At 33.8% G+C, this 22,427-nt stretch overlaps 1 protein-coding gene across 1 annotated transcript in view; it reads right to left on the bottom strand.

The window, feature by feature from the left end:
• Positions 1-22,427, bottom strand: part of LOC114329743 (ubiquitin conjugation factor E4 B) — a 100,450-nt gene that overhangs the window by 8,122 nt on the left and 69,901 nt on the right. The window contains exons 10-11 of the mRNA XM_028278938.2: positions 20,353-20,695; positions 14,783-14,960 (exon numbers count right to left, since the gene is read on the bottom strand). Of these exons, the coding sequence (XP_028134739.2) occupies positions 14,783-14,960; positions 20,353-20,695 (521 nt within the window). The remainder of the gene's footprint in view (positions 1-14,782; positions 14,961-20,352; positions 20,696-22,427) is intronic.

Below are 22,427 nucleotides of genomic sequence, written 5' to 3'. Positions count from 1 at the left end.
TTTGATAACGCGCGATTACAACTACATACATTTTACTGAAGACCGTTCACATGCTAACGTGGGTTTTACGTCATTAAAACGGACGTTGGCATGTAAACGGTCTCAAGTAAAAAGTATGTAGTTATAATCGCGCGTTATCAAAACGCGTGTTAAGCGCCTGTCATGAGAACGGGGCTTTAGCTCATTCCCCACATCTTCCACGATTTTGGAAAAAACTTACTCTCTTTTGTCATATAAAATTTGAAGTTTTCTGCATGGAATTAAAATTCGAAATTTGGTAAAATTTCGGGAAAATTTTTAGAAAACTATTCGGCAGCAAATATTATTTGGGGATTTTTTGTCCGGGATATTTTGTGGGGATATTTTGTCCAAAATTTTTGGGGATTATTTGTCCGGGATTTTTTGTCCGGGGATTATTTGTCCGGGGATTATTTGTCCGGGGATTTTTTGCCCAGGGATAATTTGTGGGGATTTTTTGTCCGAGATTATTTGTCCGGGGATTATTTGTCATAGCTTCGGCTGCACCGCCGTATATGGCGAATGTTTAAATTTAATTTAAACATACGAAATAATTTAAAATATTTCGTCCATTTTCTTTAACGTCAATTTGTCATTATAATATGTATGTGGATTTTAAGATTAGCAATAATTGACAATGTGTAAGAAACTGAAAACAATTTCACTGTGCTCTGAACTGCCACAAAAAAATTTAAAGAAGAAAAGTCAGTCGAATTTTTTCCTTTTTTAAGAAGCAATACTTCTCAGACATCATTTTACGCAATACTTTTACTCTGGGCTAATTAGCAAAATTCATGGAAAAGTTATTTACCAGCAATTTTATTGCTGGAATCGAATTATAAGATCCTATATATTAATAATATAGGTATGCAAAGTCCGCAGATAGTGTGCTACTTTTTTTATAAACAAAATGGCGCCGAAAAATCGTATTTTTTTCAATTATTGCTCTATAACTCCAAAGATTTTAACTTTACAACAAAAACACCCAAATAAAAATTCACCGCAATTAAATTCTGCATAGAGATATGTTTTTCACGATTTGCTCTGACGAAAATTTTCCTCGGAAAATGCGTGTTTTCCTAACAAAAACTCTAATTTTCAAATAAAGTTTTAGGTAAGTAATTATTAATCAATAATTAAATAACTTAGTGACATCAAAGATTTCTTGGCGTAGATTGAAATTCCAGAAGCCTGTGAAAATTAAACGAATATTTTAGCAACAATTCAATTGTTAATTAACAATTTACGATCGCAATAATAACCAAAATAATCATGATACATTGATCAAACTTATAAAGATTATAAAGATGAGATGCTTATTTAAGATTTTATCGACAAAATATAAATTTTTTTTTTGCATAATCTTTAAATTCTGAAAAAAAAAATAGTTATAATACGCTGGTCTAATTAGTAAAGTACAAAGAAAGGTTATTTACCAGCAATTTTATTGCTGGAATCGAATTATAAGATCCTATATATTATTAATATAGGTATGCAAAGTCCGCAGTTGTGTGCTACTTTTTTTATAAACAAAATGGCGCCGACAAATAGTATTTTTTTCAATTATGGCTCTATAACTCCGAAGATTTTAACTTTACACCAAAAACCCCCAAATAAAAATTCACCCCAATTTAATTCTACATAGAGGCATGTTTTTCCCGATTTGCTCCGACGAAAATTTTCCTCGGAAAATGCGGGTTTTCCCAACAAAATCTCGAATTTTCAAATAAATTTTTTGGGCCAGTAATTATTTATCAATAATTATATAGCTTGGTGAAATAAAAGCTTTCTTGGTATAGATTATAAATTCAGAAGCCGGTGAAAATGAAACGAATATTTTAGCAACAATTCAATTGTTAATTAACAATTTACAGTCGCAATAACAACCAAAATAATCATGAGACATTGATCAAACTTAGAAAGATTATAAAGGTGTGATGCCTATTTAATATTTTGTCGACAAAATATAATTTTTTCATTTTTTTGCATAATTTTTAAATGTTTAAAAAAAATTGTTATAAACAAATTAACATTTCTCAGAAATTGTTTATTATATTCTAATTTTAAAAAATACTTAAAATGCGCATTTCATAGGTCTTGAAAATGAATGCTTTAAAAAAATTTTCCAACCATTTGCAAAAAAGTTATGAAACAGCAAAATAAATATACGAATTCTCCGTTGTTTATAATTTGTTTTAATTGTTTCAAAGCTTAAAAGTGAGTCTATGGTACAATCTAATTACTCACAAAAAATGTCAAACATTAGTGCAATGGTTATATTTTAATCAAAGATTAAAAATACTTTTTTTTTGTAATTTTTAGCGCAAAAGTAGGCCTGATACAGAGTCGGAGCTATAATGTTCACTCGAAGCGACTGACACGCCGCATACATTATTTATTAAAAGTGTACGTCCCGCGGTCGACCGTCGCTCCGAGTGAAAATTTTAGCTACAGTACTGTATTATTCTACTTTCGCGCGTGTAAATTACAAAAAAAATATATTTATAATCTTTAATTAAAATATAACCATTAATCTGATAATCGATATTTTTTTGTAAATAATTAGCTTGTACTTTAAACTCACTTCTACGCTTTGAAAGAATTAAAAAAAATTATAAACACCGTAATAATCGTATGTTTACTTTGCTGTCTCATAACTTTTTTGCAAATGGTTGCAAAAAAGTTTTAAAGCATTCATTTTCAAGATATTTGAAATGCGCATTTTAGATATTTTTTAAGATTATAATATAATAAAAACTTTCTGAGAAACGTTAATTTGTTTATAACTATTTTTTTTAAACATTTAAAGATTATGCAAAAAAATAAAAAAATTATATTTTGTCGACAAAATGTTAAATAGGCATCTCATCTTTATATGGTTTCAAAGTTTGATCAGTGTATCATAATTATTTTGGTTAGTATTGCGACCGTAACTTATTAATTAACAATTGAATTGTTGCTAAAATATTCGTTTAATTTTCACCAGCTTCTGGAACTATAATCTAAACCAAGAAGGGTTTTAAGTCACCAAAGTATTTAATTATTGGTAGATAATTACTTATCTAAAACTTTATTTAAAAATTAAAGATTTTGTTGGGAAAACCCGCATTTTCCGAGGAAAATTTTCGTCGGAGCAGATCGGGAAAACACGCTTCTATGCAGAATTTAATCACGGTGAATTTTTATTTGGGTGTTTTTGTTGTAAAGTTAAAATCTTCGGAGTTATAGAGCAATAATTGAAAAAAACACGATTTTCGGGCGCCATTTTGTTTATAAAAAAAGTAGCACACTATCTGAGGACTTTGCATACCTATATTATTAATATACAGGATATTATAATTCGATTCCAGCAATAAAATTGCTGGTAAATAACTTTTCCTAAAAATGGCCTATTCTCCGATAATCAGCCCAGACTATTTATGTAAAAGTCAAGATAGTTTTTACCCTCAAGAAACAATACCTTGTTCCTCCAAGATTTACGCAATACTTTGCGTTGAATATAGTTTTTTGCACTGACTGGGAAGAAATACCTTGTTCTCACATTTTGTACTCCAGATAACACAATACTTTGTGCTACCAGCAGACAACCTCAGCCTCCACCCTTTGTGATCTGAAGACGAACATTTTTTTTGCGTTTATTCTTATAAGTTTCTGTCACGGACTATTCACAACATATCTGTACGTTTGTAAGTTAAGTTATTGTTACATTTATTTGTAAAGTTCAGCTAGAATAGGGTTTTCGTTTTTTTTTTTCATTTAACTATACAGGGTAGTCGTCGCTGGGCCATCGAGGTGTAAACATCGTTAAAGCGCTCCGAAAAACCGGTGATTAAGAATTCTAATTATCTTATCAACAACAATAAAAAAAAACCCATTAGCAATAAGTGAGAAAAACAAAACAATATGTTCCCTTCGGGGAATCTTATTGGGTTCAGAAATGGACAACCAGTTTATCAACAACAAAACATACAGAGTGATCCAATAAATTTACAAATACCACAAGCAACCAATAACCAACTACAGTGGCAGCCAACAATGATGAAGCAACCAGAAAATGCAATGAACATGAATATGCCAACTATGCAACAACAGTATCATACAACTCCTATACAGACAGTAAATACCAACCAGTTCAGCTCTCAACCAGTTCAGCAGCAAATGCCGACATCAAGTAAAAATAGTGCAAATATCGAAGACAGAGAAACTCACTATATGACATCAACCAGCGAAGATGAAGAAGAAAATCAGACAAACAGTAAAAACGCTTGGCAAGTCATGGGAAGCAATAAAAGAAAGAAAATACATAACAACAAACCAAATCCAAGCGAAATTGAAACAGGTAACCGATTCCAACCGCTGTCGAAAGAAACAGAAGAAAATATTGGAAACGTCGAAACCAACAAAATACCAAAACCTCCACCAATATTTGTACACGGGGTACAGGATTTCAAAGAGATGACAAAGCAATTAGAGGAAATAGCCAAAAAAGAAGAATACCAGACAAAAAGTTTAATAAACAACGTTGTCAAAATAAATTGTGAAACACCAGAAATATACCGAAAATTGGTTAAGGAGTTCAAGGAAAAAAATATATACCATCACACGTACCAACTAAAAGAAGAACGAGCCTACAGAATCGTGATCAGATACTTACATCACTCAACCAATACTGATGACATAAAAAGTGAGCTATCTCAGTTAGGGCACAAAGTGAGAAACATAGTTAATGTAAAACAACAAAAAACCAAAGAACCACTTAATCTCTTCTTTGTAGATTTAGAACCCGCGCAAAACAACAAAGATGTCTATAATATAACAGGCCTACAGAACAGAGTAGTACACATAGAACCTCCACGAACTCAAAAAAACAGTATAATACAGTGCATGAGATGCCAACAATATGGACATTCCAAATCATATTGTAATAAACCATACGTCTGTGTAAAATGCGGAGGCTCACACAATACCACCACGTGCAAAAAGTCAAAGGAGACGCCAGCCATATGTGCGTTATGCAATGGAGGCCACCCAGCCAATTACAAGGGATGTGATCACTATAAGAAACTTACCAAAGGAAGCAATAAAAACAATGGAGAGCATCAAAACCCATCAGCAATCTACACAAATGATATATACACAAGAAACACACAACAACTATCCAATCCACTGCCCCAGGGCATGAGCTATGCTGAAGTAACTAAACGCAACCAAACAGAAGATACAACCACTGTGTTAAACAAGTTTTTGGAAGAATTCAAGAATCTATTCAACCAACTAATCCAACAAAATAGCATGGTCCTCAACATGCTTACCATGCTTATGAACAAAATGAAATAAATGGCTAAGTTTCTTCGAATAGCCCAATGGAATGCCAACGGCCTTCCAAGCCATACAGAAGAAGTGAAAATATTTCTAGACATAAATAAAATTGACATATTTTTAATTAGTGAAACACACTTCACAAACAGAACTTATTTTAACATACCTAAATATAAACTATATCATACTGAGCATCCTGACGGCACAGCCCACGGAGGTACAGCAATACTCATCAAAGAAAATATTAAACATCATGAACTACTGAAGTACAAAGAAGAACACATACAAGCAACGACAGTAAGCGTTGAAGCACTTCCATATAATGTCAACGTAACAGCTGTGTACTGCCCTCCTCGCCATAATCTAAAACGAGAACACTATGAAGAATTTTTCCAAACTTTAGGACCAAAATTCATTGCTGGGGGAGATTACAACAGCAAGCATACCTTGTGGGGGTCACGACTTATAACAACAAAAGGCAGAGAACTGGCACATGTTATACAAAATAAGAATTACTCATTTATCTCAACGGGAACACCAACATACTGGCCGACCGATCCCAACAAAAAACCAGATTTATTGGACTTCTTCATAACAAACGGTATCGGTATAACTTATACAGATATAACACCAAGCTATGACCTAACTACTGACCATAGCCCAATAATAGCAACGGTAAGTACAACAGTTATCACTAAAAAACCAAAACTCCACCTGCACAACAATAAAACAAACTGGGACACTTACCGACAAATAATTCACGATACTATCGAAATAACAACGAGGCTGAAAAAACCGGAAGAAATAGAAGAGGACTATAACAAATTTATAAACATACTACAGTATGCAGCTAAATCAGCTACCCCACAAAGTAGTCCCAACAGAAACATAAGTAATATACCTTTAGAAATAAAAAAACTGGTAGCTGAAAAAAGAAAGGCCAGATCTGCATGGCAACGAACACACACACCAGACAGCAGAACAAGATACAATCGCATCAGCAACAAATTAAAATCAAAGCTGCAAGAAGTCAAAAATGAGTCATTTACGAATTATATCACCAATCTTTCAAGACAAGACAACTCTATATGGAAGCCCATAAAAAGTAAGAGAAAGCCAATAACAGCATTACCTCCAATACGTAAAAATTCAACACCACCAGGACCATGGGCAAAAAGTGATAAAGAAAAGGCTGACCTATTTGCCGAGTATTTAGCAGAAGTTTTTACTCCACTAAATGACGACCAAGTACCAGAAGCGAACCAAATATTAGAAGAACCACTACAGATACAGGACCGAATAAAACTATTTACTCCAAAAGAAATTAGAGACGTAATTGCCACCCTAAACCCAAAGAAGGCACCAGGCGAAGATCTGATAACCGCAAAAATGTTAAAAGAAATACCCAAAAAGGGCATAGTTAAACTACTGCACATATTCAATGCAATACTTAGATGTGACTACTGGCCCAAAGCACTCAAAATTGGACAAATAATTATGATACCAAAGCCTGGCAAAAACCCTCTAGATGTCTCATCATATAGGCCTATCAGCTTATTACCAACAATCTCCAAGTTGCTTGAAAGACTTATCCTAAACAGAATAAATGCAGAAATAAATCCACAAAATTGGATCCCAGATCATCAGTTCGGATTTCGACAAAGCCATTCAACGATACAACAATGCCATCGCATAGTCAACGCCATTAACCAGTCACTTGAAAATCAGCAGTACTGCACAGCAGCCTTTATAGACATCAGTCAGGCTTTTGACAAAGTCTGGCATCCAGGCTTGTTATGCAAAATAAAAAGAATTCTTCCAGCAAGTTACTACAACCTACTGAGAGCCTACCTACACGAACGGCAGTTTAAAGTAAAAGTTAATGAAGAAGTCTCGGAATACAAGCCTATTCACTCTGGCGTACCACAAGGGAGCATACTAGGACCATTATTGTACATACTATATACATATGACTTGCCTACAAATGATAAAACAACCATCGGGACATTTGCAGACGACACTGCTATTTTTGCCAAGCATGACGATCCTATTGCAGCAACACAAAATCTCCAAGAGCATCTAAACTCACTTGAAATATGGCTGAAGAAGTGGAAGTTTAAGGTAAACGAAACAAAATCATCCCATATAACATTCACTCTCCGGACTGGAACCTGCCCACCAGTAACCATCAATCAAATAAAAATACCACAAAGTAATCAAGTCAAATATCTAGGGCTACACTTTGACAATAAACTCAACTGGAAACACCATATAACAAAGAAAAGAATGCAACTTGACCTAAAAACCAAAGAACTTTACTGGCTCATTGGAAGAAATTCCCATCTTTCAATAGAAAACAAATTGCTAATATATAAAGCAGTGATAAAGCCAATCTGGACTTATGGCATTGAACTGTGGGGCTGTGCTAGCAAATCCAATACTGTGATTATCCAGAGAGCGCAATCCAAGATACTTCGAGCAATAGTTAATGCACCATGGTATGTATCAAACCAAACTCTACACACAGATCTAAAAATTCCATATGTAACCGAAGTCATCCGAGAAAACAACAGAAAACACCACAACAAACTAGAAGACCATCCTAATCCACTACTTCATCCACTACTGCAACCTGTCCACAATAGAAGACTAAGAAGAAGCTGGCCCTCCGACCTAAGAGGTAACTGAGGAAACATCGCTGGATGTTTACCTCTCCACGTCACCACATTTACAATAATTTAATTTAATGTAAGACCAACAAATTGACTTATAGATGTTTGTTTTATATCTGATTGTCAATAAAGGGAGATAATAAAAAAAAAAAAATAAACTATACAGGGTGAGTCACCACTAACACGACGGAAGATTACAGCGAAATGGTAAAAGATTTTTAAAAAAATTTAATTAGTGGTTTGTAAGTTGATAAAATGTACATTTTAAAACTATTTTGAAATATACAGGGTGTCCCAACAAATGGCAGCGTATCAAAGTTATATTTTTTCTTATGGAACACCCTATATTTTATTGCATTTTTTATTTGTCCGCAAAAAATAAGGTATAGTTTGATAAGTTTCATATACCTATGTACAGACTGTTGTGAGTTATGTTGACTTTTCTTAAAATGTAAAGTTTTAAAAAAAGGCTTATTCTCAAGTTATTTAAGAAATTAAAAAAAAAACACTTTTACATCTAAATAGTTAGATATTGGTAGAATGTATTCCATGATTGATTATTACACATTTATTTACAGGGTGTTCAACATTTACAGTTTCATTATTGGATTATTCAATGTGTCATATGATGCTTATTTTAAAAGGAACACCATGTATATTAATTATTAATTATATTAAACGAAGTCATCTCTTTCGAATGGTATATGGATGTCCTATACATACAGTGCCGGATTAAGAATCCTGAGGCCCCTAGGCAACCAAAGCTATGAGGCCCCTTAAGAAAAAGTTACTTTTTTTATGGTTTGAGATTTTTGGTATCTTTAATAATTTTTAAATTATTTTGAAAAAAAAAAACATTTTTTTAAAGTTATTTTGAAAAAGATCAAAGATTTTTAATTTTTTGTGAAAAAAAAATACATGTTTTAAATCGGTTTTAAAGTTATTATTACCAAAATTGAAGCTAATAAAAAATACAATATAAATTCCTTAATTAAAAACCTTTTAATAATAATATTAATTCAAAGTAAGTTATAGTTAATTGAAAGTCTATTTTTTTCCTGCAAGTACTTAAATCTATTGTCCGTAAATAGGTACAAATGACCTGCGTCGTAAAAACTGCACAATCAATAATTTTCAAACGGATTATAGGTACATATTCAAGCTTAAATATCGGGAACACGATGTATTTTACACGAAATATACTTATTAAACACTTGTAAAAGTAATCAGGTATACCTATGAAATGAATGAGTAAATAGATTTAATAATAACATCAAAATTAAGCAAGTTATGGTGAAAATAAGAGGACACTTTCAAACTTTAAAAAAAAAAGTGAAAAATAAAACAGCGTTAATATAAACCTCTTTCATTGTGGATTGGTTCTTGGTTCTAACATCATTTTTTTTCTGACATGTTATTGCAAAATAATGCTCTCTGGGAGAAACAATTTGAATAAAATTTAAACAATTGAATGAATCGCTTTGAAATTTTTGTCACATAATAAGCACCAAAGAACCCTCATTTGACAATAATTTCAAAGCTGTACATTCATTTTTACAATAGTTATGCGAAATTATTTTTTTTTGCAATTTTGACCTTTTTCGCAATTATATTAACCTTTGTAATAATTCATTAGCATATCAAACTTTGAGTATCAATTGAATGTATCAAACTTTGGTAATTATTCATTTTAAAGCTTTTTCCATACTCTCGAAGATGTTTGTACTAAAAACCCCTAAGTTCCAATGTTTTCAATTGATTAAAAAAAAAATGGAAAAATGCCGTTTTCGACACTAAATTGTTTATAAATAAAAATGGCCGCCAGATCCTACGCAGGAAATAGTTACAATTTGCTCTTATAGGCATTACTTGTCGAAAAAACACTTCAGTGTCCTTGCTCTTGAAGTGTCATGGAAAAAACCTTAGGTATTACCCTGGACTATACACATTTTATTGAAAATAACTTACCTGGTTTAAATATTGTAGAGATCAAAACAAATGCTTAAATTCCAATAATATACCAAGCACAACAAATAAATACACTAAGTCAAAAATTAAGGTGTCTGGCAATCACTTAAAAGTGCCCTGGCACTGCTTTAAAATGAAGAGTTATTAGAATAGAATATTAATCAATCTGATGTGCAAATTTATAAAATCAACTATTTCACCTAAATACACGATAACAATTATTCTCTTCCAGGGAACAAAACAAAACTAAGAAAAGATGACTTCGATATAAATATTAGATTGAAAGAACCATCGATGTTTAAATAAAACCACCCAACGCCAATTATATTAAGTTTTAGTATATACAATAGGATTATAAGACTCCTTAGAATGTACGTGACAAATGTCCAAATTCAAATAAAGTTAATATGGTTGATATAACCTTACCCCATTGTAGGTACTTATATTGCTAAAATCTTGTATTTACTAGGTTACCTGAAATGTTTTTCAACAGTTTAGGTATAAAAATATTTTAGTAGGTATTACTCAAAACAGATACAACTCGTAGAAACATATTGTTTAGATTATATTGTCAGTTGGGTAAAGATAAAAATTTTGCAAATTTTTATATTTTAACAATTTTATAGTTCTGGGCCCTGCGAGGGCTGCGAGGCCCCCTTTGGGGTCGAGGCCCCTAGGCAACTGCCTACTTTGCCTAATGGTTAATCCGGCACTGTATACATAGGTCTAATAGTTTTTGCGTAATTTAAAATTAGTGAAATTCTTAATCTGTAAATCGATTTTAAAGCAAAAGATGTATCTCATTGTATGACATCGTCATTTTATGACAGTACGGTCTGGTAATTATTAAAAATATAAACATATAGGTATGTATGATATTCAAATTTAATTGTTCCTAAAAATGACTAACCACGTTATCTACGAAAGAGTAGACATGGTACTTTGCATTGGGAAGTGTTTGCAAAATTGTATCTTACTTTCTAAAGTTTACGCTCAAAAGTAGGTATCCTGATAGAAGACACCCAAAAAAGGACGTTTTTGAGAACTTTCGGAAAATTAAATAAAAATAAACCAGTTATTTGTGATCACGTCAAGAAACTTGATGTCCTGCTTTCTGTTCCGGAAAACCCAAATACTAGCAAAGAAAAAATTTCGGGTAAATCAGTCAAACGACTGTTAGAATACTTAAGAGAAACCACTATTATCCGTATAAAACTCAACTACACCAATATTAGACCGAACAGGATTATGATAAAATATTTAACTTATCGTTTATGGACTTTAGACTTTGGAGCAGATCCTGATTTTTTTTAAATGTATTGTATACAGACCAATCTACCTACTTTTCATAATAATAATCTAGTAAATAGACATAATTTTCGTTTCATTATGATAAAGTAAACAAACATTTATTTCGTACAGTTTAAAAATCGAGAGTGCATAAATATTATTTTTAAAATCAATTTACCGTTTAAGAAAATTCTAAGTTACGCAAAAACTATGACTCCTAGTTATGGAACATCCCTATACCATTCGAAAGAGGAACCTGTTTTTAGTATAATAATTTATTAACATACATGGTGTTCTATTTAAAATAAGCATCATATGACACATTAAATAATCCAATAATGAAACTGTAAATTTTGAGCACCCTGTAAATAAATGTGTAATAATCAATCATGGAATACATTAATTATAAAATAATTACCAGACCGTACTGTCATAAAATGACAATATTATACAATGCCATTAATTAACTACATATTTTGTTTTAAAATCGATTTACAGATTAAGAATTTTAATTACGCAAAATTAATTGTAAATTACGCAAAAACTATAACACCTAGGTATAGGACATCCATATACCACTCGAAAGAGGTAGATTTGTTTAGTATAATTATTTATTAATATACATGGTGTTCCATTTAAAATAAGAATCATATGACACATTGAATAATCCAATAATAAAACTGTAAATTTTGAACACCCTGTAAATAAATGTGTGACAATTATTCATGAAATACATTCAACCAATATCCAAATATTTAGATGTAAAAGTATTTTTTTTATAATTTCTTAAATAACTTGAGAATAAGCCTTCTTTTAAAACTTTACATTTTAAGAAAAGTCACCATAACTCAGAACACTCTGTACATAGGTATAGGGAAGCCTTATGAAACTTAACCTTATTTTTTGCGGACAATTAAAAATGCAATAAAATATAGGGTGTTCAATAAGAAAAAATATAACTTTAACACGCCGCCATTTATTGGGACACCCTGTATATTTCAAAATAATTTTAAAATGTAGATTTTATGAACATACAAACCACTCATTAATTTTTTTTTAATCTTTTACCATTTCGCTGTAATCTTCCATCGCGTTAGTGGTGACTCACCCTGTATATATTTTTTTGTACTCTTGTTTACTATCTTTTTTTCTTCTCATTTATAATATACAATTTTCCTAGTTATACGTCCATTTAATTTGTCTTTAGCTTTAGTGGAATTATATGTTAGCTCATTTTTCTCGTTAGTAGCTTTGCCATCTACAGTATTTCTTTTGAGGCACAATATTGATATTTCGATATTAAAGCAAGAGGTCTTCTATTTACGATCCTGCACCTATGCTTGTACATCTCTAATCCAACATTTTTTCAAGATTTTTGGACACTTATTTAACTTAATTGTTAACAGCGAACGTAAGCTCATGATGCACCCGTGTGCATCACCGTACGAAGCGAACAGTCAAGCATGATGCACACTGGCGCATCACCGTATGGAAAGGGTTAAAGCCAGTGGCGGCTCGTGACCTCAGTATGCGGGTAGGCTACACATATACTTCGGGTAGGCGACAAAAAATATCCTACAGTTTGTAATACATTTTGAGCCGTCTTGCAATACTAAATGTAATCTATGAGCGCAACAATGTGTAAAAATTGCTTTTGGAGCATCTACTTTAATTTTTGATTGTAATCCGTTTAAAGAGCCAGCCATTACACTTGCACCATCGTAAAATCGAGCAATTAATTTATTTTTGTAATCATATGGCTCAAGCACGTTTGAAATTAAACTATATAGAGCGTCTGCAGATCTATTATCGCTAACATCAAAAAACCTTAAAAATCTTTGTTACCTGACCAACTTTGTTAACAAAACGGATTGTTAAAGTACACTGTGATTTTTCGGTTATATCAGTAGTATCGTCAGCTAGTATAGAAAAAAATTGACTTTCATTAATTTGTGTTGAAATTTCATTTTTTACGTAATCGGCAAGACAATCTATTAAATCATTTTGTATTGTTTTTGACAAACCCGTGAACACCCCTTCTATTTTTTAACATGATCCTGGATTTCCTGATCGCGTTTAACTACTAAATTAAAAATTTCTTTAAAATTACCCATGTTTGAAGAACTATGGCTCTCATCACGACCGCGAAATGTAAGTTCTTGTTTTGCTAAAAGAATTGTAACATCAATTTCTTCAACTTGTTCAATCTTTTTCAACTTCTTCATTATATATATTCAGTAGTTTGTTTATTTTTTTCTAACCGTTTTAAATCTAAGCAATTGTTTAAATGTTCTTTCGAAGATTCATGTTTTTTTACACTAGCTGATAAATTTTTCAAATCTGAATATCCCTGACTCACCCAAACATTTTGCTTCAAATTTGAGAGCAACAGACAAGGCCAACAGAAAAGTGAATTTTTAAAATAACTTCCGCTTAGCCATTTATGATTTTCATACCATATTGTTTTAAACGATCTCGAAAATGGTTGATTGTCTTTTGTCTTATCTGTGGATAAAATTGTTAAATTTTGTAAAGGCCGGCCCATTGAAATAATTACTAATCTTTCTTGATTTTGGCGCCTTGAAAAAGGCGTCTCGATCAAACTGCATATTACATCGTTTAAAATATTCATATTCGATGACTAAAGTTTTTCCACCAATAAAACTAACACACCTACGTTTCAACAACGTAAAATATTACTTATTTTATTTATGTATCAAATAATAATTTACTATTCGAATAAATTGATAAGTTAACAATTAACCTCGCTTTAAATTTTTAATTATCTATATAATCTAATAACACATTATTCAGTTTTCATAAACAAATTTAAATTGTCCTACCTAGTTTTATTCAATACTTAACCTACTAATAACAGCCAAAATCAAAAAACAATTATTTTAAAACAGTTTCACAAGACACAAGAGAAGCAACTGATAAAATTTTGTAGGTCCGGCTATAAGACTCTGTGCCTATCCGCCCGTTAAAAATCGTAGAATACGGTCGCTACGAGCAGACCTGCAGCAGGCCTGCTCGCGTAAACAGAGAGAGATCGCACGTCAATTCGGTGTTGGCGTCGTTCTATTTCAGGCTACGTTCCCGAGTGTTTGACCAAGGAGAATATAGAATCTATACAGTACTACTGATACTACAAGGAGCGTACAATAATTAAAACTACGGAGAAAATTTTTTGGATATTCTTAAAAATAATTTGGATAATTTTTGCTATTTTATTGTAGATATTGTGTCAAAATTTATAAATTACAATTTTGAAATAAGTAATTTATATTAATAATTTATATTATTGTACTACATTTGAAGAGGGTAGGCGGCGCCTACCTTGCCTACCCCGACGGGCCGCCCCTAGTTAAAGCAGAACTACCAAACGCTACAAATTGGGAGTTCTATTATATTTCTTACTTATACTATGCAAGAGAGCGTTCAGTTCATAGTTAACACTAAATTAGTACAAAACGTTATCTAGAATGTAATTAAAGAATAGTTTTAAAACTTACCTCGTCGCCAGCGAGAGCTTCGGCAAATTTATCACAATCTAGGTGCAAGTATATATCGACTAATTGACTAAGTAACCTGCGAGGCTCCCAGCCGTACTTATCTGGATTCCTAACTTTTAAATCTTTACATTTTTTTCCACAAAGCTGCTGCAGGTTGAAGTTCAACATAGAAGCTAATCTACAAAATAATTTTATAGTATGAATAATAGTACGGGATCCGAATAGGAGGTCGAAATGTACCCATCTGCTTGCCAGATGAAATATTTTTTTTATTAAATTTCATACATAGACAAACACGACCAGACACAAACATCACCTTTATAAAGTGCACCACTCATAATCTAGAGCATATATCTTCTTCTTCTTTAAGTACCGTGCCCAAATTTTTAGGCGTGGGTAGCTTCCATAACAATTTGCCGATATCGTTCTCGATCTTGTGCGGCATGTAACAATTGATCTGCTGATAAGCCAGTCCATTGACGAAGGTTTCGGAGCCATGAATATTTCTTTCGACCAATTCCTCTTTTTCCGTCGATCTTTCCATTGAGTATTAACTGCAGCATCCTGTATCTGCTACCTCTCATTATATGCCCCAGATATTCAAGTTTTCTCTTTTTTATCATCTTCATTAAGTCACCTTCGCCTTGACCTACTCTGTTTAAGACTTCTCTGTTTGAAATGCGTTGAACCCAAGATATTCTGAGCATTCTACGATACGACCACATCTCAAAGGCTTCTAATTTGTTCATCATGTTAACCTTCATGATCCAGGTTTCACATCCATATAGTAATACAGGATACACATAACATTTTAGGAACTTGATTCTTAGTTGTAAATTCAGCTGAGAGTTGCTCAGAATAGATCTAAGTTTCATAAATGCTCCTCTTGCAATTTCTATACGAGTTTTAATTTCTTCATCCGGATTTAGTGTCTCGTTTATCCAACATCCTAGGTATTTAAAATGGTTAACTTTTGTTATTGATTCATCACTGACAATTAGTTGCATAGGGCCGACGTCTTGTTTACTAACCACAAGTAACTTTGTCTTTGTTGCATTTAGGTTAAGTCCGTTATTGGAGCATTCTCTAGTGAGTCGATCAATAAGGAATTGAAGATCTTCGATATTTTCAGCCATGATCGCGGTGTCGTCTGCATATCTGATGTTGTTTATAGTTTCTCCCCCGATTCGAACTCCACATTGTCCTTCCAAGGCTTCATTAAAAATTATTTCTGAGTATACGTTAAACAAAGTTGGGGATAACACACAACCCTGTCTGACACCTCTTTGAATGCAAATTTTGTCTGTTTCTTTGCCGTCTACCAGAATAGAAGCTTCTTGATTCCAATATAGATGTTGTAAAAGTCTCAGATCTTTATCATCTATTCCAATCATTTCTAGATATTCAAACAACCTATCATGTTGAACTCTATCAAACGCCTTCTCAAAATCTATAAAGCAGACGTAAATTGGTTTCTGTACTTCCCATGATCGTTGAAGTAATGTTAACATTGAGAACAAAGCTTCCCTTGTTCCCAATCCTTCTCTGAAACCGAATTGTTTGTTTCCCATTGTCTCTTCACATTTCTGCTTGATTCTATTAAGAATTATCTTAAGAAGTAGCTTGAGAGAGTGGCTCATGAGACTAATTAGTCTAAAGTCTTTACATGATGATGTATTAGGTTTTTTTTGGGAGTGGAATAAATGTAGACTCCAACCATATCTGTGGCATCATTCCAGTCTCGTATATATGGTTATAAATGTTTGTTAATTGTGAGACATTATCGTCATCCAGAAGTTTGAGCCAGTCTGATGGTATTTGATCAGGGCCTGGAGATTTCCCATTTTTGCTCTGTTTGATGGCTTTCTCTACTTCCGCTTTTAAAATACTAGGACCAGTATTCGTATACTTTGTGGTGTTAAGTGGTGGCCTCGTATCCAGGAAGAGCTCTTTTATATAGTTAGTCCATTCTTCCTTTTTTTCATCCAAGTCGAGAATTATGTTACCTTTGGAGTTTCTCATAAAGTGAGGAGTTCTTTTTCTCTGAGTGTAGGTAATTTCTTTAAGCTTTTTATGTATATTAAACTCGTCATGTTTTCTTTGTAGTTCTTCCATTTCACGATATCATTGTTCCATCCAGTCCTCTTTTGCTCGCTTAACAGAGCATAACAGAGCATATATGTATACCGAAAAATGCTTAACCTACTAACAATATATCTCGCTAATTATAGCCATATTTTTGCTATCCTACCTGTTGTGTATTGTTTATTAAAAAATGTGAAAGTTTTGCTTTTTTCTCAATAAACATAAGAGCGTTTATATCTAAATTACTCAAGTATTTAAATGAATTGCATGATAAAATTCCGTCTAGAACTAGAATATATGTAATGGAAGGATGTAACGTTAAAAAAATGTGAATTGATAAAGTACTTTTTGCGTGGTGTACTTTTAAAATAAATTTTTGCAATTAATAGAAATTGGCATGTGAAACGTAAATCTTGGACATATAATACGAAAAAAGTATAGGAATCTGTAAGAATCTAAGCTCTGTTAATGTAGCCATTATGTATAAGATGGAGCTACGAAAAAAATTACATGAATATGAAAAATTCAGGAGCGTAATGGCCCGTTTGAAACTTTCCCTTGGAAATTTCGGTACTTGACGAATATGAGTTTACTAAACCGTTTGCAAGCGAGAGTAATAAAAAAAGAAAACGGCGCATATCATATCCTTAGTAGTTGCCTTACTATGGCGTGGGAAAATTTTTATCTCACATGACGTCACCCTCCCACCGCAAGCCCCGCCCACTACATAGCCCCGCCCACCGACCAATGAGAACGAAGCCCCGCCCACCGACCAATGAGAACGAAGCCCCGCCCACCGACCAATGAGATCAAAGTCCAGCCTACCGACCAATGAGAACGAAGCTACGTCACAAAGGTCCGCTCACCAAGATGACCACCTGTTCTTCTTCTTTTTGTTTGCCATGTTGTTGTCAATTCTTCTTCTTTTTCGATTATTAATTATTAGTCCTTTCGTATTGTTACAGTTCTCCTTCTTATCTGTCAAATGAGACAAAGGTCTTGCTTATTTGCCAAAATGTTGTCTGTCACGTGAGACATAAAAATATTGCCAAAACGGCACTATATCGTATCTCCGTTATTATTAATCCGATCGTGGCGTAAGAGGGCTCGTTGGAAAGGGGAGGGGTAACGAATACGTTGAGATAAAATCAAAGATGGCGGCATTGCTAAAACGGCATTACAGCATATCTTCGTTGCTATTGTTCCGATTTTGACGTATGGGGTGTCAAATGAAAGCGGTGGCGACAAAGAAGCCAACTGTTACTTCTTCTTCTTCTTTTCGTTTGTCAATTCTTCTTCTTTTCCGTATAGTACCTAACAGAACGTGACATTTGACGTATGACGTGACATTCGACGTAGGATACACAAGATATTACCCAATTAAAACGCGTTACCATTTATCAATTTTTAATATATTACAACATTTTAATAAAAATAGACAATTAGACAAATTTGAGTGATATAATTGTTCTTCCCTGGTATAATTTTATAATATTTGGACATGAGAAGTAGGTAACAAACTATGATGAACCAATATGCGAAATAGATTTCTCCAATACTTTTGGTTTAGATTTTACCACGAGATACGAGCACAGTATTTATCCGAGTAAAATTTTCAGCGAGACCCCGTCCATAAACCGCCTAGAAAATTAAAAGTTCGCACCTGATATATAAAACGATTTCGAGTCGTCTCAGGCTACGGCTCCACGGGCGAGAAATTGACGCTAGCAGTAGCCGTAAAACGAACTTAAGGTTCCGCGGAACGGAATAGGAATAGCCGAACTGTACCGACTACAGGACTTGTGCGTAGTCGGTTCAGTTCGGCTATTCCTATTCCGTTCCGTGGAACCTTAAGTTCGCTTTACGGCTACTGCTAGCGTCAATTTCTCGCCCGTGGAGCCGTAGCCTTAGCGAGGCCGCAGACTGCAGACTTTTTAGTCGGCCGATAGTTTACTCGGGTTGGGCTGTTCCTATCTCCTAGCGTTAGTTGTTGGCCGAGACTGAATCGGTGTAATGTGCGCACCTGCTTACCTCTCTGTACTGATTAAGAACCCAACTAAACTATCGGCCGACTAAAAAGTCTGCAGTCTGCGGCCTCGCTTAGATATCTATTGCGTTATTTCTCCGATAGAGGTAGCATCTCTCGGGAAAGAATCTTTTCTCTCTGTTGTACTGCTAGTAGGGGACCTCTCTTTCACACAACGGCCGGCCTTAAGGGGGGCCGGCCGTAGGGGTTGAAATCAATATTTCAAGTACATTTTTTTTAAGTATGGTAGAATTATCTTATTTTTAAATTAAATAGGCATATTCAGTACAATTCATAGATTACTCAAGAAAAAATTCAAGGAAAAATACTGAAAAATAAGCCAACGGTGGCAAATTTTTAAAAGACACCTCAAAATATAATGAATTTTGCTGTCGAAATCAGAACGCATCATTGGATCGTGGTAAACAAAAAATTTCAAAAAGATTTTATTAGCTTATAAGTTTCTTCAGGTAATGCTGTCGAGTTTTTTAGTTTTATCCAATTTTGACTTTTTGATATCACTCTTTCAATTAATTTGATTTCACCCTTTTGCAAAAAAGGGTGAAAATTAACATATTTATTATTGTTAAACAAAAAATAAGCATACAACAAAATATATCTCGACAGCGTTACCTCAAGCAATGTCTAAAGAAAATATATACAAAATTCCAAGTGGGTCGGGCAAGAAGTTTTTGAGTTACAATGTCTACAGCCTTTGAGAAAAGGCGTTTTGAGGTAAACGCGTTTAAAGTATTGTCAACTTTTATTTTCAAGTTCTTTTGTGTCTTTCAAATCGTAAAATGATGCACACCGGAATATCTTTTTGAATCGCCGAGTAATTTACTAAAGAAAATGAGAACAGCTGTTGACTGTTGTTCACTACGTACAAGCGTGCTGGCGCGAACCTGCTGCAAATCAAGTCGAAGGTAGGGCTATTTAACACTATCTCCCTACCTCCCTATCTTCGACTCGCTTTGCAGCAAGTTCGTGTCAGCGCGCTTGAGCGTAGTGAGAAACTGACGTGATGGTAGTAGGTGCGTAGCGGCATCTGCTAAATAAAAGAAAAAGTTTTCAACCTAATAAAAATATTTAAAAATATTTTAAAAGATATTTAATTGAAAACTTACTGGACCATTTTCCTGGTAACACCTCCATGGCTTCTAAAAATTGTAAGCCAGATGGATGCTGAAGCGAAGAAGACAAGCGATCAAAATTATATTGAAACAAAATAAAAATATAAACGTCAAATAAATTTTATTCGAAATACATTGATTTATTTCTTGTTGGTGAAACCGGACCTAAGAAAGTTAAAATAAGTGTATATTGTATATACTACGGTATACCACAAGGTTACTACACGCGTCTCGATTTTTCGAATGACGTCAAATTGGATTTTAGTCCCGTCCAAAACTCCATAACGAGTGAAGAAATATTCACCTCAAAAAAAAACGATGCTTACCTGTCTACTAATTCCGGCCTCAAGAAAGGCTCCTTTATATCAACAGTCAAATAATGAAACATATCTACAGTCTCCCTAGCCAGCGTCAAATACGACCTACATTGTCTCTCGTCCGAGTTCAATTGCCTCATTCGGCTCTGTTGCTGTTCCGACGGTAACTTCGACCATTTGTCGTCGTCGCTGATCAATTCCTGGACTTCGTGGATCCTCTTGAGGGACTCCAGCGACTCGTCGAGCAGGAAAGTGGTGTCGTTCATCAGCATGTTGACGAATTTGACGAATTGCGATCCTTCGCGAGATTCGTTGATTAGAGTTTGGCGATGGACGGGAGATGACCACATTTCTAAAACATCAATAGAATCAGTCTTCTCATTCTTCCTTTAAAAATTAAGGTTAGTTAGTGCATTTACTAAATTTATTAGGGCCGGATAGTTCAGGTGGTAGGATGTCTGACTTCCACGAAGGTAGGCTGGGAATCGAATCGAGAATATATAGACATTTTTAAAAATGTCTATAGGACCCAGGCCCCAAGTATTTTACTTGGCGAGATATTACCAAAATACAACTCAAAAAATTTGGAAAAACCGAACGTCAACACCAGTGCGCATCCAAATCTCAAATACAAAGTGAATTTGGTCGTGATGTAGGTACAGTTACGGTCATTGAATAGTTTACAGGCTTACGTATCTAGGAGCCGTCTTTTTAAAATTTTACCTCGTTTAAACGCACCTTTTACGTCAAAGTGACGTTGCCAGTGGTGTACCTAGCTAGAATAGTTTGATTAAAATTAAAAAATCTAAATCTTTTACAAAATTTAACAAAATGGAAAGTATAGAAAGAATTTTTTTGAATAAAAAGGGTTATGGTCTCAATAACGAAAATAAAGAAGTCTGGTTTTAAAATATGCATTTTATTTTAAATCTATTTTATATTAAATAATGATAAACAAAAAACAATGATAAATAATAAAAAAAATAATTAATATTTGGTGGAAGCCCCATTCTTGTAAATACAATTTTGCAGTCTTCTGTTCATAGACAGCACCATTCCCCTCATGATATAGGTAACAAGCTCTTCCCATGCCTGCTCAATTGCTTCCCATAATTCAATTCTATTCCGTGGTCTGAGGTTTTTCTCATTTAGTTTCTTTGTTAACTCTGCCCACACATTTTCGACGGTTAAAGTCTGCACTAGGGGAAGGCCACGGAAGAATATTAACATCAGTTTCTTCTAGCCATTCTCGAACAATTCTACTCGTATGCACCGGGCAATTGTCATGTTGGAAGATGAAGTCGTTGTTGAGGAATCTCTGGATCACCGATGGCAACATTGTGTGCTCAAGAATATGTTTGTAATATAATCCTGTTAACTTCTCTTCTACATGATAACAAACGCCCAGGCCTTCAGCACTTATCCATCCCCATACGTTGACCGAGAATCCTCCACTATTTCTTAAATGATGCGTATATTGTTCATCATACCTATGATTTCTCGGCCTATAAATTCTTACCCGACCATTGTTATATGACTGAAATACTTTTCATCGGAAAATGCAACCCTAGACCAAAAATTCTCATCGCGGTTTATAAATTCATTACAAAATTCAACTCGTCTCCTCTTGTGATCCTCAGTCAAAAAAGGTTTCCTTGCAGCTGCACAATTTAGCAGTCCACTTGCTTTAATTCTTCTACGTGCAGTGCAAATACTGCCTGGAACCGCTCTCTCTTCTCTTGCTTTTTGAGCTGTGTCAAAAGGAGATTCTCTCAAATAATCTACTAACATCTCATCCTGTTGATCTGTGAAGATCTTCTGCCCTCTTGAACCGCCCAACCGTGCTATAGAGTGAAAATTATCCCATCTTTGTTTGATCTTCCATATGCACATATGGCTCACGTTCAAATCAGCAGCAACTTGCCTTAGTGACCAACCTTCTTCGAGTTTGGCAATTGCTCTTGCTTTTTGCGCATCATTCAAATGTATTCTAACCATTTTGGAGGAGTTTGATATACTTTTATTTTATTTTTGAACACTCGCGAAAGTTTTGACAGGCATTGACTTTTTGAAACTTTTGACTT

Source organism: Diabrotica virgifera, chromosome 2, assembly GCF_917563875.1.
Source record: "Diabrotica virgifera virgifera chromosome 2, PGI_DIABVI_V3a".
NCBI lineage: Eukaryota > Metazoa > Arthropoda > Insecta > Coleoptera > Chrysomelidae > Diabrotica > Diabrotica virgifera.
This window is presented reverse-complemented; position numbering and strand designations above follow the sequence as displayed.